General features: G+C 49.9%; 1 protein-coding gene across 2 annotated transcripts; it reads right to left on the bottom strand.

The window, feature by feature from the left end:
• Positions 1-1,686: 1,686 nt before the first annotated feature.
• On the bottom strand, positions 1,687-14,288 carry LBH (LBH regulator of WNT signaling pathway). 2 transcript variants are annotated; one of them, XM_064164344.1, is made up of 3 exons: positions 14,135-14,288; positions 13,246-13,348; positions 1,687-4,199 (listed from the first exon to the last, which is right to left on the bottom strand). In XM_064164344.1, exons 1-3 carry the CDS (start codon positions 14,158-14,160, stop codon positions 3,999-4,001), a joined length of 330 nt encoding a protein of 109 aa, XP_064020414.1. In that variant the 5' UTR covers positions 14,161-14,288; the 3' UTR covers positions 1,687-3,998. The 2 variants fall into 2 exon arrangements, with proteins under 2 accessions (XP_064020414.1, XP_064020416.1); XM_064164346.1 differs by having other exon boundaries at positions 13,246-13,993.
• Between the last annotated feature and the right edge of the window lie 9,189 nt (positions 14,289-23,477).

The following is a 23,477-nucleotide window of genomic DNA, read 5'->3' on the forward strand; positions in this document are numbered from 1 at the left end:
GTTGTAGACAGCAATAAGATCATCCCTGAGCCTCCTCTTCTCCAGGCTAAACAGGCCCAGCTCCCTCAACCTATCCTCATAGGATTTGTGCTCCAGGCCCCTCACCAGCTTTGTTGCCCTTCTCTGGACATGTTCCAGCACCTCAACATCTCTCTTGAATTGAGGGGCCCAGAACTGGACACAGTACTCAAGGTGTGGTCTGACCAGTGCTGAGTACAGGGGAAGAATAACCTCCCTTGTCCTACTGGCCACACTGTTCCTGATGCAGGCCAGGATGCCATTGGCTCTCTTGGCCACCTGGGCACACTGCTTGCTCATCTTCAGCTTACTATCTATCAGTACCCCCAGGTCCCTTTCCTCCTGGCTGCTCTCCAGCCACTCTGTCCCCAGCCTGTAGTGCTGCTTGGGGTTGTTGTGGCCAAAGTGTAGAACCCTGTTTGTGAGAAGCATGTGGAAGTAACAGACAAGTTCAACTCATTTAGAGCTTCCCTAACCAGTGCTCTACTTCAGTGAGAGCCATTCTGTGGCAGGACTAAACATCTTCATCAATTTCAGACCAGCACTTCATCCTAGAAATCCTACAGCAGCTTCTACAAGTAACACCATGGCAAAAGAGGGAAAGAAAACAAGGCACCTTAGCTAGAGGCTGATTGAGGAAGAGGAGGTTCAAGCTTCAATTTGTGTTTCTATGGCATAAAACATCCACAAAGGCTGCACAGGACATAATTCATCTTTGAACTGTGGGGGTCACGTTGAGCATGGCCTCAGTTCAAGCATTAAATCTGAGGGTCATTAGTTGGTGTATTCAGGCCAGGCTCATGTAAACATAACGCTCCAGCCGCAGCCCTGCTTGTTTGCCTAGGTAAGATTAGACTCTGCTTCTTGCCAAAGCACAGGAACTTCTCTGCATGTACCTGAAGGATAGGTCTGTTCCAGGGTATTGGCTCCTCAGCACCTGCTTTTAGTGGAAAATTTAATCACCTTAGGCACACAACATGAATTATTGAATCCTGGTGTGACCAGAATCTTATACTGAGGACACTCCCTTCATACCAAGCAGGTTTAGAACCACAGATTGCTCACATGCTCCAGGTCTTCCCCTGGCAGCACACAGCCATCAGTGTGTGGCAAAGCATGATCAGCTGTTCACAAAGAATTTACCTCTAGAGCCAAAACAGCCAAAGCAGATAACCCCAGGTAGCTTTGCTGAGACTAACAACATACAGCAGGGCAAGACTCACCATCCCAGAGCCATAGAATTGTTTGATGGCAAAGACCTCTAAGATCACCCAGTCTAACCATCAACCCAACAACACCATGGCCACTAAACCATGTCCCAAAGTGCCACATCCACACATTTCTTGAACACCTTCAAGGATGGAAACTCCACCATCTCCTTGGGCAGCCTGTTCCAATTCCTGACCAACTTCTCAGTCAAAAGATTTTTTCCTGCTATCCAACCTAAACCATCCCTGGCACAACTGGACACAAGCCAGCAAAGTGCTCAGGTGGTCAAGAGAGCAAACAGCATCCTGGTCTGCACCAGCAATAGTAAGGAAGTAATTGTGGCCCAGTATTCAGCATTGGTGAGACCACATCTTGAATCCAGGGTTCAAGTTTTGAGCCCCCCACTCCAAGGGCACTGCCAAACTGCTTTAGCAGTAGACTAAAAAAGCAGCCAGTGCGTTTGGAAAGCATTTTCAAACTTTATTTACAACTGTCACAGTGACAAAAATGTAGTTTGAAAAAAATGCTAGCTTCTCCCTGAGGCTCAAAACAGAATTACAGAAATAGAGAATGTATATCCTACAACAAGAGGAGTTTTTACTGGAGTGCTTTGTTCTTTAGATACGTTCAACAACAAATAAGAAATATACACAACACTTCCAGGAAAAAAAAATGAAGAAAAGGATGCAGACAGAAATAGGCAAGTCTCTAGGGCAGACAGCAGGTCTGAAGTCCAAGGGTTGCCATCTCGTTGCTGCCCACACGGTAATATCTTTGATATAGAGCTTTGACTTGGTGATACAGACAGAGACCCATAGAGTAACACTTAGAAGTAAAGATGAGTGGCTGGTATGCAGGTGTACAAGCTCATTCCAGTAAGACAGCAAAAGACTAGAACAAGTGGTACAGGAACAACAGCTGAATCCATCGCTACAAAAGATGGTATCACCACATGGAGACCGTTGGGTGATCAACTGTCCACCAAGATGGGCAGGGAGAGTGGATAACCAGGTCTGCACTGCCAGGCTAGAGACCGGCCACGGCGGAGGAACACTGAACTTCTGCCTTGTGCTAACTCCTCGCCAAACTCTGCCTTGTCTGAAACAGTAAATGCAGAGCCGCTAAATTATTGCCCTTATGTTTTGAACAAAAGCAAGACAAGACTAAAACAACCCTGCCAACATGTTGAAAGCAGTTCCCAACCCCCACCAGCGTTTAGCTACTCATGAGGTATTAAAAATACAAATACACACATGTCTGAGTTGATTTTAAAAATGGAACCAGTTCTAAGCAAATGGGGGGAGTGTGGCATTGGGATTATTATGAAAGTGTGGTTAAGGCCTTGACATTTCTCTTTCTCTTCCATGATCCCAGATTTGGTTTTAGGTGGTAACTGTTCTCATCCTATCCCAAGATCAACTGGCTCCCAAGCTGGTCCCCAAAGTTGCGAGATCGTCACTTCCAGGAAAGCAGCAGGTTGCCCTGTCTGGCAGCAGACTGGCCTCCCCCAAACAGAGACAGGTGACAGCTCCTTGAAGCAGGACATGGTGGAGAAGACAACCGCAGGCTTCGCAAGCCTGTCCGCACTTTGTGAAAACACCCATGAATATTTCTTCTTGCTGTGAAGCAGAAACACACCTTGTCTCGGGACACCTGGCTAATCCTCCCCCTCCTGCAAACACCCCTTTCCCACTGCTGATCCACACTAGATCTGGTATTTCATCATTGTCTGGCAGCACTCTGCACCATGCACACCCCTACCAGCCTGTCACACACTGAGGAGGCCCCACAGCGCAAAGCTGGCGGAGATATCCCACACCCCAGTCCTCTAAAGCTCCTTGGCCAGCAAGCTGAAAACACAAAACCCTACATCCTCAAGTACACCAAGGTAAGAGGTGTAACCTCCACCCTCTGGGTTTGGGTGCTGCATAAGACAAGGCCAACCACAGCAGCCTTGGCAAATAGGAGAGAAAAATCCCAGGTGTTCAAACCTGCACAAGCTCTTGCTGCAGGCAGAAGCGTCTGTACATCTGATGCGCATTGCCTCACGCTAGCCACCTGCAAGATAAACTAGGGCCTGACAGCAGAGATGACAAGCAGCAGCCTAACGTTATCCTGCAAATACAGCTGTTCAGCATTGAAGGGTCTAAAGGCAAAAAGAGGGGAAGGAAACAGCTTTGGGAAAAGTGGCTGAAAAACAAGGCTCAACAGCAAGAGCGAGAAACCCAACTACTCCTACGGACACTCACGTCACCCTAGGAGGTGCTGAACTGGGGAGAGCTACAGGACCCTGCTCAGTAGAGCATTTAGCCATGCTTTGCTACGGACACCTTTCCACATCCCAACATGAAATGGAAGCTGTAAGAAAGGCAAATCTGAGCCGATAGAGCTCTGTTCTCATGCTTGCAGCTGGAGGCAGCTCCCAGCCGAATGCTTGCCGCCTCCGACTTTCCTTCCCCTCCCCGAGCTCCCCCTTCCAGCAGTCCTCGCGTGGTCACCCTCTGCCATGTGCTTGGAATTTCACTGCTGCCTCCGCCTCGGAAAAATACAGATAATGATCTTGAGAACAGCAAACATTTCTCTGCGGTACTTCCTTCCTCAGGAGGTCTGCTGACACCGAGGGCTTCAGTTCTCAATGCAGAGAGTACAAAAAAACTAAGATCTCGCAGGTGCAAAACTGAACTTGTCTTTTTTTGTTTAAAAAGACTCTCAAAAGAAGTGTGGCTCTGCCTTCAGAAGGGTGAAGTCCCTTGCCTTTCCTCAGATGCCATTTATTGCTCCTTGTTGTCCTTCTTTGCGTCTTCACAGTTTTCCTCTTCCTCCTCCTCCTCTTCCTCTTGCACGAGGAACTCTTCGGGTGGCCATCTCAGCTCACCGCTCTCCACGTCGCCCTCCGTCGGCTCCACCACGATGGAGGGCAGGCGGTCCTTCAGCTTACAGTAACGGTCAAAGTCTGAGGGATCAGGGAAGATCTGAAAGAGCCAAGAAACAGCCTGTGAGAGGGGCATCTAGCAGCCTAAACACCCAGCACTCAAAACTTTAAGGCAAACTAACCTGGGCACAAAGTAAACCACTGAGTGATGGGAAGACTCTTGAACTCATAAATAAGCTTCTCTGACATCTGGGTACTGGGACTGAACAGCCTACCCAGGAGGCTTCCAAAGCACACATTTGCTTGGACATCATTCAGCAAACAGGCATCTGCCCTTTTGGATGTTCATCCAAACTCCTCACCACCACCTTTGCATTGAGCTCAGCATGCAAACTTGCGAGCGTCTCTCAAGCAGAGAAGCTGAGATCTCCTTTCCTGCTGCTGGTGAAGCTGCACACAAAATCAGGCTTGTGCTCCCTGCTCTACTGCTAGAAAGGAGAGGAGGCACATGGCAACGCAGATGCTAGAGCACTCCAGATCCTTGCAGCAAGGGGCCACAGCATCAGACTGGAAGAGAAGTTCAGCTGCACTTCAGAGATAATCTTGGCAGTGTTCTGCATGCTACAGCTACTGTACAATACCAGCAAGGCTCAGCAGGAGAACACTCATTTCATGGAAGAGATGGAGACTGGACTATTTCTTTGGGCTGGAGGTACCTATGGCATAGCCAGCAACTACACACCTTATCCCTTGCACAAGGAATAGGAGGAGCCCTTATCCCCAGCCCCCTAAAGGTACAAAGAGCAGCTCCTCACCCCTTCCCTCCCACTCATAGCTTGCCTTGCTGGATGCACAAGCTCACACACCACAGCAGGGCCAGGGCCACTGGGATGCACACTTCACTCCTGCTGGGAGCTGAGGCAAAGACATTGCTGCAGAATCAGCTGCCAGTGCAGTGTTAGCAGCAGCTTTGCCCAACTCAACTGACATGTGAACAAGTTGCTGTTACCTACCAGGGGAACAGCATCAAACCTCATCTCCTGCAGACAAGAACTGCTGGGTGACAAGAATCAGTTGCCACATCAGGTCCCCTGGTTGACAACTAGAAGATTAACCAGTTACCACTTGTTCATTTCAAACACTTTTATCAGAGTGCCCCATTTCACATCACAGTTGCAATTTAAACACCACAAAGATGATAACAAAGTGCATATTCCTCCTCAAGGCTGGGAAGGGGTGAAGAGCCAGGCACTGCTTTTAGAGGACCAGCTGCACTCAAGTGAGCCCTGAGAGCATCCTTGCAGGGCACAGCACTGGCAGCCTCAGAGAGGCACACTGCTCATGGGTGCCTCAGTTTGACAGCAAGATCTGATCTGCTTTGATACTTGTGGTTCCAGTTACAAAAGCATGTTCTCTATCCAGGAGCCCTGAGCATCAACTGCAGAATGGCTTGAGTTGGAAGAGACATTTAAGGATCATCTCGTTCCAACCTCCCTGCCATGGGTAGGGAGACCTTCCACTACAGCAGGTTGCTCAAGAGCATCGCTCTCCTCATGCCAATCATGCAGGTACCCACTACCCTGGGAAGCCCTGGCCCAAATGCTAAAGTGGCATATCTTTCCAACTTTGTTTTTCAGCCAAATAACTCCTAACTACAGCATTAGCTCCTTGCAATGGGGCCTGTAAGAGAGATGAGGACAGTCTTCTTAGCAGGGCCTGTTGTGACAGGACAAAGGGTGATGGTTTTGAACTAAGAGGGGAGATTAAGCTAGGTATAAGGAAGAAGTATTTCACAGTGGTCATGATGAAGCACTGGGAACAGGTTGCCCAGGGAGGTGGTAGAAGCCCCATCACTGGAAACATCCAATATCAGAGGTTGGACTGGGCTTTGAGCAACCTGATTTAGTTGCAGATGTCCCTGCCCAGACCAGGTGAGCTTTAGAGATCCCTTCCATCCCAAAGCATTCTGTGATTTGATGACATTGCTCCCTCTCATCCAAGGCTTTGTGGCAACCAGGTTACCAACCTGAGAAAGTCACTGGTTGCTGCTTAATGCTAAGCCAAGCAAAGTAACTGAAGGTAAACAACATAGAGGCTGTTTGCACTCATCCATCTGGTCTTGGAAACAGTGGTGAAGGAACTCCAGCTCACACTGGGGTGCTCATCATCCATAGGCTTTCCAGATACACAAGAGCAAGTGAGGTCTCTGGCCACATCCATGAATGCAGTCGCTGCAGTAGGAGCTATTTGCTATTAGTCACTCCCTGCACAAGTGAGACAGCAACTGCTTCTTGAGACCTTTTGTGGCTTCTGCTTGGCCTACCAATGGTAGTTTCAGACACGTTGTGCATTACTGGAAGTAGAGTTGGTGGCTCTTAAGCATCAACTCTTTATCTGAACACATTGATAGGAAAAAAAAATTACCCTTGACTTTACATAGTTTAGAAGGTTGCAATGGAAAAAAAAAGAAGTGTGGTTCAGGAGGTTACATAAGCTGATAATGCCATGAAAATAGCCTCCTGTGCAAGAAAAATAGCAGTATAATAATTAAACTAACCTTTGGCTGCTATCATTTGGAGCACATTAGGTCAAATTGGAGCCATTTCTTTGAAAAGAGCTTGCCAACTTTTTTTTCCAGAAACTAAGCAGTAGTCATTTCCTTACAAACAAATCTCCCTGCAATGTGGTGTGCAGCTTTTTTTTTTTTAATAATAATGAAAAAAAAATCCACCCCAGCACAATCTTATCTCCAAACAGCTGCAGGACAGGCCAAACCCAAGAAGGTCAGGATTTTTTCCACTAAGTCATGCTTTTTAATCGTTGAGGCAGCATGAAGCAAGATGTTGCAACTGCACTTTCAAAGGGGTGTGGACAGTCAATGGAAAAAATACACAAAGGCAGATTTCCTTCACATGTGACAAGCAGGGTGACACAGCAGGCAGAGCACAAGCACCCGAGTTAAAGAGAGATTCAGACTGAGGCTGCTTGCACATCTAGGGAAGCCAGGTGGAAGCTACCCCAACTGGCCTCCTCACTGCCAAATCAGCTGCACTGTCAGACTCTTTATGGGAGAAAGATAGGCAAACACCAGCTTTCTGCTGTCCCACACCAGTAGTGCCACACTGCATTTGCTGGACCCATATATTGTCTAAGTCTGGTCCCAATCCAGACTTAGACAATGGGAAGAAAAAAACAACCCAAACTCTAAAACCTTGCAAGGTCCCCATTAGAAAAACAGCTTCTCAGCCCAGAGGCCTTTGCATAGCAAAAATCTGCTTGCAAGCCCTTCTGTTCACATCACCCAGCTCAGGCATGTGAGAAGACTTTGCATTCCACTCAAAGAATCCAGCAGCTTCGAGCTGGTTTGTCCCTCCTGTTCACCAGAGGGACCCACCTTGCACATAGCTGAAACAGATGCCTATTTCTGGCTAATCTGCTCATTTGATGGGGGACAAGTGACATCCACCAACTCCTTTTGAAAGCTACTTAAAAGCAAATTTGGTAGCAATGCAAAGGTGGCCTCTTCCCCATCACCTGCATGATGCAGCATGAGGGGCTGCAACTGGTTCCACAGAGCCCTAGCTCCTGGCCCATAGAGACATCCAAGACCCTATCACTCCTCATACTACTCAACTCAGCTTCTCACAGCGAGAGTGGCTTTCAGAGACCACTCCAGATGATCTTTTGAGAGCTGATCCAGGTCACAAACAAGCCAACCAAGCTCTTGCTTTGCAGCTGGAAAGGGTAGTGAAAAGCAGAATTTGAAACGAAAGCTTGAAATGGTTTTAGAAAGATGCTATTTGCTTCTGGTTTAGATGATCTAGTGCTGCCATCCTTGAAGGAAGCCCTGGCAACAAGAATGGAAAGTTTTCATTGCCCTGGGGAGGCTCATGCCCCTCTCAGCATTCAGAGAGAGTGCAACACCAAAAGCAAGAGAAATGTCAGACCATTAGGAGGATTAGCTCAGCACTACCGTAATCCAAGTGACACTTGGAAACTCAAAACAACTTCCACATCTGCACTCCATACCAAAACCCATAGTTGAAATGTTTCTCCCCTCTTCCCATGGGGCTGAAAACTATTTCAGCTGTATGACAGGGAGACCAAGGCAATGAGAGCTTTCCAAATTAAGTTAGTGGTTTGGTGGAGAGTTTTGCTTCACTGCGCTAATACCAGACAAGGCTGGGAAGTCTGCTGCGAGAGGCACACCCCTCCAGGTGAAAGCTCCACCCCTGATTTACACAGATCATTCATCCTTCCACACCACTGGGATCAAGCCATCATTCCAACTCCCAGACCAGCATTTAGGTCTTTTAAGTAATACTTTAGTGCCACTGCAAAGCATGGGAAGCTCAATTCAGGAATACTTCAACCCTCTCTTGGTGTCTTCTCTGGAGAAGTTGCCCAGCTCCAAGCAGCAGTGCTAACACATTTACTCACAGCAGGCATGACTTGGAACCCAGCTTTAGCTAGTATGGCACACAGCAGCCTGTGACTTGGGTTTCTGAATGACAACAACTCCCCACAGGCAGATTGCCCTGTCTTGGGGGGATGGTGACAGGGAAACTTCATACACCATAACAATTTTCCATCAGAGTAAGAAGGCATCAGGTAGGGAGGAAAAACATGTACTGAGATGTTCCAGTCAGCAACTACCTTCAGTTTGTTTCAGTGGAAGGTCATTTGTGCACAGCATAGCTGCAAGCATGATTAGTTTGGGCTCTGTTTATCCCATATCCTGCTTCTGCCTCTATTTGAGGTCCCAAACCCTGGAATACACATTAGCTCAGCACACTAATCTTGCCCATTGACCATACAGCAGATGTGCTGTGTGAACAGCTTACCCTACACTTGCTTCCCACCATTTTTCAGTCTCACGATCTGCATTAGCAAGCAACAGGTCTAACACAGGACTTTCCTTGCACAAAAGAAAGCGTTACAGACATGAAGCACCTCACAAGCAAACAAGACAACTACAGAGGAAGCTCAGTTTCCATCCTTTGCCATCAGCCCCTGGGTCAGTAGCATATTAGTCCTGCAGCAGATGCAGCTCAAACCACTCAGCGCCAAGCACCACAGCTCCTTGGTGCTTCAGATGGTGCCACAATGAAGGTGCTGCATTCATCAAAGCAAGTTCCAACAGGACAAACAACCTAAGCTACTGCATATGGTGATAGGACAAGGGACAACAGTTTGAAACTAGAGCAGGGGAGATTCAGAATGGACATTAGGAAGAAGCTCTTTACTATGAGAGTGGTGGGACACTGGAACAGGTTGGCCAGAGAAGCTGTGGACACCCCATCCCTGGAAGCACTGTAGACCAGGCTGGATGAGGCTTTGACAACTTGGTCTAGCAGAAGGTTTCTCTGCCCATGGCAGGGGTCTTTAAGGTCCTTTCAAACTGAAGCCATTCTATGATTGTGACAGACACTGGAGGGAGCATTAAGCCTGTTAAGCCAGACTCAGTCAGCCTGACATGATTCACAGCTAGCTGTGGCTGTGATTAACCTAGACAGATCCCAGCATGATGCGATCATGACTTAAAGAGCTCAAGCTCCCCATGACAACCAAACTCCAGCTGATGGCATGAGGCAAGCCCAGCCTCCACAAGCCAATCTCCTAAAAGGTAGCCCAAGGTCCTCCAGGGTCAGTAAGCTGCAGCCAAGTAGAATGCTCTACTCAGGACACTGTGTTTGCTCAGAATAAGCACTTCAGGCATCAAAGTGTTTTCGGTTGTGCTCAGGCCCCACTCCACTTCCAAGAAGCAAGGCAGGATTCAGGTCAAGGGACTGTTTGGACAAGAGCTCCATGAAATGATTTATTCAGCCTTCATTTCAGTAGCACCATTTGTGCTGCTGTGAGATGGCACCAGAGGACAAGCTGGCAGAGTGCTGATGAGAACAGGTATATCTAGGGTCTGGAAAGCAGCAAACGGTACATCAGCAGTGGAAAAGGACTGGCTCACTGAAGATTGCCAGGCAGGAAGCACACAAAGCCCTCCAAAGGCACATCTGTTTGTAGCAGGGGTATCTTGAGCCATCAGCTGCATTTAAATGAGTTTTTTGTTTAGTAAGTCCCATGGGAATTATGGGACATCTATTAAAGATCCAGAAATAGCTCTTCACTGCAGGCACAAGACCCAGCATGACATCATCCCTTCAGCTGCATCTTCTGTTTTGTCTATGCCACCCTGTTTTGAGATTCATGCCTGAATTTCACCCTCCAGTTCTGCTCAAGCCTTTTAAAATCTGTTGGCTGAGCCATCCTCAGGAGACTCAGAGTAGCTTTATGTCATAAATACAGGAGGCAAAAGCTGCTTTACGTAGAAAGGGCTTGAAATTAGCAGAGTAGCTCACTCGTGCTTAACTGAGAAAGGGCACCTCTATGCTGAGGAAGCACATTTCCCAGTGAAACTGCATGAATTACTCAGCCAACACAGGCAACTCTGTCATCACCAGCACAACTTCTGCAGTCTGAGCTCTCACATCATTTCTTAAAGGGCAGTGATGTCTTGCCCACCAAAGGCCAGAAAGCTTCAACGGGGAAGTGCACCCCTTCAGCTGATAGCTACACAGACGCTCCAGAACACGAGCAGAGGGGCAAGGAGGTAGAGGCAGCAGCAGCAGAAAGCTGACAAGCCGAGTTCCCTCCAAGACCAGCACAGTAGATGGGAGCCCTGAAGTTCAGTGAACTCCAGAGGACAGAGGAATTGGGTTGCTGAAGTTTATACTCAGGGCATGAGTTTATTTACTTCCTTGGAAGTAAACTAAGTAAAGCCAAAAGTATTTTAAAGCAGTACTGTTGATAGGACAGCTGTCTGCAGCAAATACTGATGTGCTTTGCAATTCCAGCAGTGCTGCTGTACCTTAACCTGTTCAGACAGCTTTGTGTCCACATACGGAGGCAGAGACAGCCCCCAAGCTAACAGCTAGCATCCCACAGACCCACTAGCAGGCAGTCCCAGCTCTACACAGCCAGAAGGGATCAGCCTGAACCTCACTTTAGGTCATCTCTGCAGTAAAATAAAACTGAGTTCTGCTAGTAGAACAAGATAAACTAAAAGCTTGCCTCTCCCAGTTCTGGCTCCACTTTTTGCCAGGACTGCTACACTCACATCATGACTGCTCAGCTCTGTGGATGAGTAGAGGAAGATGCTGAAGCTTAGAACAGTGTGCCTCAGTGTAGGAGCAGTCATGCTCTATTAGCCCTGTCTGCTTCTAAGTTACTGCACTACAGCCCTCAGACTAGCATGCAATTTCCCACATACCATCAGTAAGAGGAAGCACCAAGTGGTAGTCTGAGGTAGAAGAAAGAGTTCATGGTGTGAGTCGCATCAGACTTGCCCTTGCTGGTCTAACTTGGTTAGAAAACCTTTAAGGATGATTTCAGCTTATCTTGACTTACACTGCAACATTCTCTGCCCAGTAGCCAGAGGAGGAATGCTGGACCCTGCACCTCAATTCTCTTTTCATTAACCTGATTTAGAGGCAGACCTCATGCACAGCCTACACACCACTAGTGCCCCATGAGGACCTTCCATTTCAGCATCTCAGCCCTTGTTGCCACTAGTTTGGCTTACATCAAGGTGAAGCACGGGCAGGCAGTTCCTTGCTCTTGAAAGAAGTCATCTATGACTAGATCACTACAGAGAAGATATCCAAGATGCAAAAGCCCTGCATAGATATGAGTCGTCAGCATTTATGACTCACACCTTCAGGTTCAGATGAGACACTCAAAACCAAACAGGCCTGTTCCCCACTTCGCCCAAGAACACTTATCAAGGTCATTAACACTTGGGGGAAAACCCTCCCTGAAGCAACAGTTAGCACCAGCAGGACACCTAAAGTCTGCTTGTCCCTGGAAAATTTGGGTATATAAAGAGACCTGCCTGGGTTAAGACTTTTCATATGGTGACCCATAAAGACATCTCATGCAGGCTAGCTGGGACTGCTTCAGGTCTAACCACTGTTCTCATTGCTCTACACCATCTCTGCAGGAGGGGAAAGAGGCCACATGCTTTCCACTGCAACACAGCACGGTTATTTCCACACAGGCCATAAACCAAACATCTTGCACTAACCAGATGCAGAATCCTGACCCAAAAAGCAGCAGTGCATCCATCCCTTTTTTCCTTTACTCAGCTCTAGGACCTGCTGGAGGCCTCAACCTTGCCCCAAAGTTCAGCTGATTTCATGATTCAGTGCACATTTACTGCCTTGTAGCACTTTTTTTTGGATGAAAACACACAACTATACAACAGCACACCTCATCTGAATGCACACTTAGAACAACTGCCTCTGTGCAGGTTGTGTAACATCTGCACAGGAAGAGCCCTGCATCGGGGTCTGCCACCCAGAGTCAATGCACAAAGCAGATGTGAGTCACCTGCATGCACTCAGCACCTTGTTAAATCTCATCAACAAGTCTCCTGGAAGAGTAAGAAAACATGGATCTAGTAGGCTAAGATGCACAACTCACCCTTTGACTAGCTATAAGCTAGAAAACTGAAGGGATACTGAGACTAAAAGATTAAGACTCAAGCTAGTTTCTAAGACCCCCTTACCAGCCCATGTAGAGATGAAGAGCCAATCACATTTTCCAGAACTTTCAGAATGAATGCAGCCCATGCCTTCAGATAGGTATCTCCAGTGACATTTCAAGGCTTGTTTAGATTGTCTCTGCCTCACTCTATCTTACAGAAGGCTGCTAACCCTCTCAAACTGGCCCCGCGGTCAGGAAAACCAACTCATAGGTTAATAAAAAAACCCAAGAGACATCTAAAGAGCTCCCTCCTCTAGGCAGATCACTTCAGTGTCTGCCACCCAGCATACAAGAGCCCTCTCAGTCTGGCGAGTGGCACAAGCCCTCCTTTAAGCCCCCTACCTCCCATTAAGCCCCCATGAATGCTGAGCGAGGGGCTTGATCCTTCACAACCAACCAAGCCCTTTGCCAAGTCGGTCTGATACCCAGGGATATTTTAGACAAGCAGCTCCTGCCAAGCAGGCATTCCAGTCTGTTGACTAGCTCTCACTACAGCAAGACCTGCTATTAGGTCAAGCTATGGAAAGGTACCTCAGCCCGAGTTTGCAGTCCAGCCCAGGCAATTCCATGGGGGATTAAGCCCAAGCAGCCAGCAGAGCACTTACCTGATACGACAGCCTGTCCTTGCGGGGACTTAGCCCAATCTCATCCATAGCTGGGGTGTTCATCATCACTTCAGTCATCTCAGCTGATCTCAGGTAATCAGAGCTAGAAACAAAGGACAGCATTCAACTGATGCGAGGGGCTGAAGGAGGGCTGGGCAAGGCTGAAGCAGCACCGGGAAAGAGCAGCCAGCCGGAGAGGCTGTCGGCGGTCTATTTCTGGTCCCTTCCTTCCTGCCCCCTCCCCCTTTGGAAAGGGCTGCTCATTAAAGCAGCGCTGCATCCTTGTCCCTAAGAGCAACTCCCGAACTTTCTCCTCAAGAGGACACGGCTCGGAACACCTCCAGAGGCTCCGCCAGCTCCGGCTCACTTCTAAGTTCCCCCAGCTCTGCCCTCTAAGGGGGAAAAGTGTGTGGGGGGGAAAAAAGCCAAAATCAAACAAGAACAAAAAAAGGCAAATAAGTGCAAGAGCTAGCAAGGGCTCTACTGAGGTTTTGTTTGTTGGTTGGTTGGTTGGTGTGTAGACGGCTGTGCTTCAGCTGCTGCTGGCTTGACACCCTCCGGGATTGCCACAGCGCCGGAGCGCAGGGTGCCGGGTCCCGCTCTGCTTTTACAACCTTGATGGCACTGCCAGCTCAAGAAACGCCAATTCCCGCAGCTCCTCCACCACGGCTCCTCCCGCACCGCCGCTGCCTCGCTCTCCGGACAACCGCGTCTTAGTACTCCCCGCCCGGGGCACACGCCCGGGCGCCTGAAACCCCAAGAGATAGGCGAGAGTTCCACTTAAGCCCCGCCATGGCCAAAGCAGGAGCCCAGGAGCCACGATCCGAGACGACCCCCCCGCCCCCAATCCCTCCTTTAAGCCCCAGCCCTACGGGAAGCGCCCACTCACCAGGGCAGGGGACACAGCACAGACATGAAGTCTCGGCGGAGGCTACCCCGCGCCCTCGGGGGTTGGGGAGGAAGCACCAGCGACCGCTGCTGCTGCCGGACGATGTCGCGACGCTGCCCAAAGCCGCTTATCCCCCCCGCTCTCAGTGCCGCCTCCGCCCGCTCTGAGCCCGCGGCCGCCGCCGCGCCGCTTAAATGGCCCCGGGGGGCGGAGCCTGGAGTAGGCCCCGCCCCCCCCATCTGACGTCACCATTTTCATGAATGGCCTCGGCCTGCGCCGCCTGCGGGGGCAGCGCGGTGCTGGGGTGCGTGTCCCGGGGCTCGCACCGCGCCCGGCCCCGCCGCTCCCGCCGCACGGAGAGGACGCGTTCGCTGCCGGCCGTCTCACCGCCAGCATCTCTTAGGCCGGCGCTGGCTGTCAGCTCTGCCTGTTGCTGATGGAGGCCTGGGGCCAGCCCTGCCCGCAGCCGCACACATGCCGCGCACACACACGCTGGTGTCTCAGGGAAGGGGTAGTGGCGTCCTAGTCCCTTCCGTGCTCAGCACCTGTAAGTGGAGGAGAAGCAGAGTGAGGAGCCTCAGGAGGCCGAGCGATATTTAGCGAAGTGCTGTGAATCAGTAATGGGAAGGTGCAGGAGAAGGTGACTCCATCTGATGCCTAGGCAGATGGAGGTCAAGCCACTGTCCTGCCTTCCCCTCCCACGATGGAATGGCTTGAGAAAGGCCTGGGCATCCCAAACCCAGCTGAAGTCTTGCCTGGTGGTGCTCACGCAGCACCCAAAGGACCAGGCTGTACCCCCTCGCAGGTGCCTGCTGGGCACTGCTCTTGGCCATGGGATAAGCCAGGCCCACCAAGGGTGCTGCAGGGTGCTTGACAGCTTTGGGGACTGCTCACCCAGTGAGCAGACCCTTGTCAAACACTGGCAGGTAAAGTTTAGTGCAGGGACTAGGTTTGTGCCGCCTCTTGCTCCATGCTTCTGCTCAGACTTCTTGGACATCTTTACCAAAGACCCGGATGAGGGGGACAGAGTGTACCCTCAGCAAGTGTGCTGATACCAAACTGGGAGGGGTGGCTGACACTCCATCAGGCTGTGCAGCCATCCGGTGAGACTTAACAGACAGGAGGGCTGGGCAGAGAAAGAACAAATTGAATTCAACATGTCCTACACCTGGCAAGAATAACCTCCTGTGCCAGTACAGGCTGGAGGCTGCCCTGCTGGAAAGCAGCTCCACAGAAAATGGCCTTGAGAATCCTGGGGGACAGCAAGTTGACCGTGAGCCAGTAATGTGCCCTTGTGGCCAAAAAGGCCAGTGGCATCCTGGGGTGCATTAAGAAGAGGGAGGCTCTCCTGCCCTGGTGAAGCTTCATCTGGGACATCATTGTCCAGTCTTGGGCTCCTCAGTTCAAGAAGGACAGAGAGCAACTGGAGAGGAGTCCAAGGAAGGGCTACAAGGATGGTGAAGGGACTGGAATATCTGTTTGATGAGGAAAGGCTGAGAGCCCTGGGCCTGTTTAGCCTGGAAAAGAGAAGGCTGAGAGAGGATCTAATCAGTGTTTACAAATGCCTTAAGGCTGAGCGTCAAGAAGGAACCAGCCTCTTTTCAGTGGTGCCCAGTGATAGGAGAAGGGGCAACAGGTACAAGCTGTAACACAGGAAATTCCACCTCAGCATGAGGAGACACTTCTTTATGGTGAGGGCGATGGAGCACTGGAGCAAGCTGCTCAGAGAGGCTGTGGAGTCTCCTCTGGAGATTTTCAAGACCTGCCCAGATGCATTCCTGTGTGACCTGCCCTAGAAGATCTTGCTTTGGCAGGGGTTTGGATTTGATGACCTGCAGAGGTCCCTTACAGTTGTGTGGTTCTTTGACTTTCCCATCAAAGCCAATACACCAGCACAAGGCTACAAACTCTTCTTGCAGTTGCTGTGCTGCACCTTCTGGTGCAGAGCATCTGGCTGCTGTGCACACGGGCACAGACACCTTATCTGCCCCACTGCTGGAAGTGCCAGCAGGTGCAGGTTCAGCACTTCTGCAGGGAAGCTTTGCCCTCAGCTCCACTGCTGCATCCAGACTGTGTATCAACGTGTACAGCCATACATGCATGTGTTTCCTCAGACTGCATAATTTAATCTTCTTAGATTCACATTATATAATGGGAGCCTCTGTGAGTGTTTTACAGCAGGCTTCAGTGAACTGCTGCTTTGTGACAGATTAAAATGAATCAGAAGGAGTTGATCTAGCCCCTGCAGATGCGTGGAAATTCAGGTGGATGTGGGTGAGTTTGCTGCAAAGAGCCACCAGTAACATTCCACATTCCAAGGAGGGACTCAGTGCACAGAACCCTCTTGCTCCCACCTAATTTCCTGACAAGGAGGTTTGGAGCCAGGGAGAGGCATAAGAAGACAACCAAGTTTCCAAAGGGCTGGGGAAATGTCTTCTCTGTGTTCCTCTGTCTTGGCCACAGGGACGTTAGGACCAAATGTCTCTCCTGCAAGAGTGGCCAGGCATTGGAGCAGGCTGCCCAGGACGGTGGTGGAGTCACCATCCCTGGAGATGCTTGGGAAAGGATGCAGCACTTTGGGATGTGGTTTGATGGCCATGCTGGTCTGTAGTTGAAGGTTGAACTCAATGATTCATAGATTTATAGAATGATTTGGGTTGAAAGAGACCTTGAAGATCATCGAGTTCCACCTTCCCTGCCATGGGCAGAGACAGCTTCCACTAAAACAGGTTGCTCAAGGCCTCACCCAACCAGCCCTCAAACACCTCCAGGGAAGGGGGCACTCAAGACCAATCTGAGCACCATGTTCCAGTGTCTCACCACCCTCACTGTGAAGAATTTCCTCCTATTATCCATTCTAAATCTCCATTTGTCCAGCTCAAAGCCATTGCCCCTTGTCCTGTCACCACAGGCCCTTATAAAAAAGTCCCTCCCCAGCTTTCCTGTAACCCTCTTCAAGTACAGGAAGGCTGCCGTAAGGTCTCACCAGAGCCTTTCCAGGCTAAACAGCCCCAAATCCCTCAGCCTGTCCCCATAGGGGATATTTTCCAGCTCTCTGATCATCTTTGTGGCCCTCCTCTGGACCCACTGTAGCAGGTGAATGTCCTTCTTATGTCAGGGGCTCCAAAACTGGATGCAGGACTCCATCCAATCTTGTGGGGTCTCACAAGAGCAGGTAGGGGCAGAATCACCTCACTCATACTTGAAGGTCTCTTCCAACCAAAACAATCCTGTGACCTGCTGCATACCCTGCACACATGTGCCTGTCCTGTTGTTGGGCATCACCAAGAAGAGCCTTGCTCTCTCCTTTTGCCACTTGCCTTTTACATATTTATAAGCATTAATGAAGTCACCCCTCAAAGGACTTGCTGTGGATTTGGATTTCCTGCTCTTGCCCATACAAAATAAAAGCCAGTGAGCACCCACATGGCCTACCAAGTCCCTCTTGCACCAGGTACAGCAAATTGTCTCTCTCAATGCCCTCCTGCACGTGGCAGGGCTTCAGGTCCCCTAGTAAAGCATGTCTTTTTGATTCTTGATAGATCTGAGTCCCTGAGAGAGATCTAGGCACTAGGACTGGGGTTCACCCTCCCTTATGTCCACTCTTCATGGCTCCCAAAGCCACTGCTGGGGAAAAGAGCTCAGATAACCCATCTCTTCTGGATGCCTGCCTTGCCATCCCAGCTGGCATGGGCAGGTAATGTCCAGGTTGTAGCTAGAGAACAGCCTTTTGGAGGGAGGAATGAACAAAAAATCCCTGGGATGCGAATATGCCAAGGGTGTGGTTCACTTCCCAGTGACTTGGTGAGAACATCAACCCTGGTCCTGGCCAATTCCCATCGGCAGGCCTGGGGATCGGTGCCTTTTATTGCTCACTTTGGCTCTAAGCCACCACGGGATTTATTCATGTGATTAACTATTGGTGTGTTAATAGGCCTTTTGCAAGTGACTGCACACCTCCTGTGGTCTCCATCAACCCCTCCTGGGGTAGCCATCAATCCTGCCTGGGTGGACCAGAGGCAGCTGCAGCCCCCTCCCCTGAAATGGAATGTTTCATGGGTGAGGTGTGAACCACACCTCTGGAATGCTGCACCTTTGGACTAACCTTTGGGGGAAGTCTTTGTGAAGGTATTCTGGTATCCCAGGGACTAGGGGATTGGTTTTAAACCTGGAGAGGTGTTCTCCATGCAGGGAAGTTGTCTAAAAATAGCCGTACCTCCTTCCTCTTTGCTTGCCCCAAGGAAGGGCTGCAGAGCAGGAGAAGCTGTTGTGCTCTCATCTGCAGCTCCTCCCCTATTAAGAACAAGCTTTCCCTTGTAGCTAAGCCTTTAATCAAAGCTTGGGCTGAAAATGAGGGAGCCCCATTAACCCTTGAGCTACTGAACCACTGCCATGTGTCAAAACAATCAGTTTTCATTACGTCCCAGATCCTAGAAAGTCAAATTCTCACTCCTCTCAGAGGGCAAAGCAAGAGGAGTTTCCTGCCATCTGTGGCTCTACAGCTACGAAGCAGCACACAAGAGGAGAGGATAAAATGGGATCAGATCAAAGTATTTACTGGCAAGTGAAAATGAACTCCTGTGCTCCACTGATGCAATCAAGATGTGAGCACTTCAAATTGCCACTTCTTTTTTCCCTTTGGTTTTCAGCCAGTCCTGATAAATGGAGCCCAGCCTGCCCTGATTTCCACTGCTTTCCTTGTCTCACCTGCTCCCCAGACCCCTGTTTCACTTGCTCTCTCTTTGCATTAAATGCTTGGGACTACCTGGTCACCTGGGAGCAGAAGCAGCTGCACTTGGCTCTCTCAGCTGGAGTAAACTGATTTCCAGGGTGCTGAGCTGATTGAAACCAGATGAGCCCCCACGACTTTCTGATTTATTTCTTTTTTTTCAGTTAATTTTATGAGTCTCTATAAAGCAGCAGAAGACAAACAAGAGATAGCAGCAGTTCCTTTGTGCATTATGAATTGGCAGCAATCTAGCAGGAGCAATGTGCTGCTGAAGACCAGACCATCACAGGCCCCACAGAAGGCACTTGTGCATCATCAGATCCAAGGAGAAATAAAACTAGTGGGGGAGGCTGGTGGTGTGTTATTCCCCCATGTTCTCCCCTAACCTGCTTGCAGCATAAAAGTTGCCATTGCGTTTGCCTTCAACCATGCAAACGTGACCAAACTTCTAGTCCAGATTTGGATCCACACAGCCACAGGGGCTAGGGACATGATAGCCACAGGGCCATGTGTGTTGCCACCTCCTTTTTTTGCCAAGGGGGTAAATAAGGCTGCAGGAGACGACGTGACCAGCACGGGGTCAGCCCTGGGGTCAGCTCCATTTGGGAGTGGAGCTTGCTGGCTCTTGTCTCCCAGCCAGCCTCACGAATCCTACGGGGAAAGTTTCCTAGTGAAAAAATAAACTCTTCCCACTTGGAATTCAAAAACAAACCCATGGAAACATTTCTCTCGATCCTAATGTGTTGCAAGAAGTTATTTTAACAAATGTAAATTTGGGGCTGGATCTGACCAGCTGGTACCCTTTGAAATAGTTGAATCCAGGCCATTGCCACAAACGTGGCGGAGCCGTGCCTCAAACTCCAGCTCTTCTGACCCCCACCAAGCCAGCATTAAAGCCCCTCTCCTCAGCCAAGAAGGGCAGTTAGTCTCTCCTCAGTTCTGGTACCTGCAGGCCTGGGAGCTGCTGTGCAGGATGGAGCACCTTGCTCTGCTCCCCCATTTTTCAGGGCCCCCTTATAGATAGTTAGCATGTACAGGCTGAAACTGCTGCCACCGCAGCCTGCCACCTTTGTAGTGGCACAGAGTCACAGAATCATAGAATGGTAGGGGCTGGAAGTGACCTCTGGTGATCATCTAGTCCAAACCCTGTGCCAAAGCAGGTTCACCTACAGAAGGTCACACAGGAACACATCCAGGTAGGTTTTAAATCTCTCCAGAGATGGAGACTCCACCACCTCCCTGGGCAGCCTGCTCCAGTGCTCCAGCACCCTTAAATCAAAGAACTTCTTCCTCACAGTTAGGTGGCACTTCTCATGTTCAAGTTTGTGCCAGTTTGCCCTTGTCCTGTCACTGGACACAATTCTCTGTCTTTCCTGATAAGAGAGATGTTCCAGTCCCCTCACCGTCTCTGTAGGCTTTAGTAGCAGCATCAGAGGATATCCTACGTGCTGCCCAGCAGTAGGTAAGACAGCAAACTGCCCAACAGCTCCCTAAGTGGCAGTCCCTACCACTGAGACAAACTCCAGGCTGGCCCTGCTCGGCCCTACCTGCGCCTGACCCGGCACGAACCCTCTCCTCTGTGCTTGCGGTGCAGGGGCTATTTATTTCCTTGGAAAAAAACCTCAGGCTCTCACAGTGTCATACTTTCCAGACACTTTCCACGCAGCATCGCATTTCCCAGAGACTTCCAGATGGTGCTTGGAAAGGAAAAGCCACTTGAGGCACTGCCGCCCTGTGCTGCATGCCTGCTTGGAAGGCAGGTTGGGGAGCAGAGAGGAAAAATGCGGCTTGTGTCCCATGTCAAGAAGCCAGAAGGATGCACACAGCAGGCAGAACAGAGGGGTTTGATGGTACAAACCCAGAGGAGCTGCTGAGGGGCTGGGAATTGAATATGGAATAATAGAATGGCTGGAGTTGGAAGATACCTTAAAGATCACAGAATCATAGAATCAGTCAGGGTTGGAAGGGACCACAATGATCATCTAGTCCCAGCCCCCCAGTCATGGGCAGGGACACTCTACCCTAGATCAGGCAGGCCAGAGCCCCATCCAGCCCGGCCTCAAACACCTCCAGGGATGGGGCCTCAACTACCTGTCTGGGCAACCCACTCCAGGCTCTCACCACTCATGGTGAAGAACTTCCTCCTCAGGTCCAGTCCGAACCTACCAATCTCCAGCTTCGCTCCATTCCTCCTGGTCCTGTCACTACCTGATACCCTAAAATGATCATCTAGTGCCACACCTCCACCATGGGCAGGGACACCTCTCACTAGACCAGGTTGCTCAAAGCCATATGCTCCAAGCCATATGCAGTGTTGCCTCTGCTTTTATTTGACACTGAACCCCTAGGAAAGAAGGGGCTGTGGTGGAGCCGAGCTTAAAGTACTCCAGCCAGGGTGGTCCAGGATGGCTCTGCAGGTTTCCATACAGCTCTGCAGGCCCAGTTCAGCAAAGCCCTTAAGCTTGTCCTGGTAATTAAGCTTGTGCTTACAGGCTTTACTGACCTGGGGCCTTTGCTCAGTCAGTGACAGCTGCTGAGGATAACTGGGAGAAGAGTGGAGGGGGTGGCGATGGAGGGGAAAGGGCGGAGGACGCGGTCACATCTCTGGCTCGAGAAACAGAAAATACGATGTCCCTGTTTTCTCCCTAGTTGTCCTCACCTTTCTTGTGCCTGCTAAAGAGAGCATGGCTAGTTGGCTCCACACCCATCCTGACCCAACACCTGGTCCTGAACGTGCCCCCATGGAGTCTACAGGCTTCCCAGGAATGTTTGTCACTCGGGGCTGGGCTGCATGATGGGGACAAGGGGAAGGTGACACCTGCAAAGCTCTTCCTTGACTTTCTGTGTGGACACAGCACAAAAGTCATAGAGGATGGGGGAAAGGGCAGAAGAAGGAAGTAGAAATCAGTCTGTTCACTGGCTTTCTGTGCTGTTAAAAACTAGCAAGTGCCTGGAGAGGTTTCTTTCTTGAAGACCACAAGTAGGAGCCCGAAACAGCATCATCTTACCTCATCCCTGGCCTTCTCCCTTTTGCCCACTGCTCTCACCAGAAGGGCAGAGTTTCACAGCCTTTCTACAATAAGGTGAAGTCCACTGAGCAGCACAGAGTCCGGCTCAAAACCAATCCCCACGAGTACAGGGGTTTGGCGGGGATCTCACATGGCTTAGATGTCCCACTAACACCTCCTTCAGGTTCCTGCAAAAGGAAGTGTCATCTCCACCCTGCTGAACCCTGACAAGACTCACAGGAGATCTGCTCTGTACCAGTGTGGATAAGCAGCAGAGCACCACGTTCAGGAAGCAGAAGGTGTCCTTGCTGGTCTGCTCTGGAGATGCACCAAGGACCCAGTACTGTGAGTAAGCCATCAGGAGATGCGAGCTTGCAGCAGGTCTCCAGAGCATGCCAATACAAAAGGACACATTAAGAACAAAGAGTGTCTGGGTTGATATTTATATTCTGTCAGGGGCAGTGAAATGCATTTTGGCTGGAATTGGTCAATGGAAAATGTTTTCATTTAAAATATGGAGTCTTTTACTGACTCACTGCTTTTCACTTTCATTACGCTGGGGCAGTGTTGGGTTGGGTTTTGGTTTTGTTTTTTCATAGAGTGTCCCACAGGTATTTATTTCCCTTTTTTCAGATCTGATGGTCAGATGAGTAGCTCCCTGAGAAGAGTTGACCTTCAAGACAATACTAGCCCTTCCCAACTTGCTAGTACCAGGGAGACAGTGCTGGGGACCCTGAGAAATGCAGAAATGAGTCCCTTGCTTAAGAGGGAGAGAGAAGCACCATGTAAACTCGACCATCAAGAAGGCACCAAAACACAGGAGAGCTGGGAGTTTCTTGCTTCTGTTGGGTCTCATCTCTGCTGTTGTACTTGCTGGGCACTGCTGCAGTAATTAACCAATGCAGCTTTCTGCTACAGCTGCTGCTCTAATAGCACAAAGCAGCTTTCACACCAGTAATGCTGTTTTTGCACAGAAAGAGGACTAACATTATCAGTGTCAGGCACATCTGTCCCAATATAACTGAGCCAATGCTCTGGCTTTGGCTGCTTTAAGTGCAGGTAAACCATCACATCCCCACCACAAAGCATGGTAGGCGCAAGGTAGGCTCCAGGACTTTTTCCAACAGGGTTAGCTTTGCTAAGAGGACTGAGGAGAGAAAATCAGTACTGAGAGTTTAGTGAAGTTAGGACAGTTGCTTAGCCAGCACTGAGCCCCAAACTCCATGGAGGCATCACAGATTCACAGACTGCATCAGGTCCCCGCAGTCAGCAGGGACACCCACAACTGGAATAGGCTGCTCAGAGACACATCAAGTCCGACCTTGAATGTCTCCAGGGAACTGGGCCTCAACCACATCCCTGGGCAACCTGTTCCAATATTTCACCAGCCTCATCATAAAACTTCCTCATGATGTCCAACACAAATCTCTCCTGCTCCAGTTTAAAATCATTGACCCCTGTCTTATCTCTACAGACCCTTCTAAACAGTCGCTCCTCAGCCTTCCAATAGGTGCCCTTCAGATACAGAAATGCAGCTATCCAGTCCCCCCAGAGCCTTCTCTTCTGCAGGCTGAACAGCTCCGATTCTTTCAGCCTTTCTTCATTG

Source organism: Pogoniulus pusillus, chromosome 25 (genome assembly GCF_015220805.1).
Source record: "Pogoniulus pusillus isolate bPogPus1 chromosome 25, bPogPus1.pri, whole genome shotgun sequence".
Taxonomy (NCBI): domain Eukaryota; kingdom Metazoa; phylum Chordata; class Aves; order Piciformes; family Lybiidae; genus Pogoniulus; species Pogoniulus pusillus.

Excerpts from the sequence above, each read along its gene's own strand:
- LBH (XM_064164344.1), bottom strand. The coding sequence starts at position 14,160 with ATGTCTGTGCTGTGTCCCCTGCCCTG. Across the intron at positions 13,349-14,134 it reads GTGCTGTGTCCCCTGCCCTG|CTCTGATTACCTGAGATCAG; the intron begins GTGAGTGGGCGC and ends CTTTGTTTCTAG. Across the intron at positions 4,200-13,245 it reads AGGACAGGCTGTCGTATCAG|ATCTTCCCTGATCCCTCAGA; the intron begins GTAAGTGCTCTG and ends TGGCTCTTTCAG.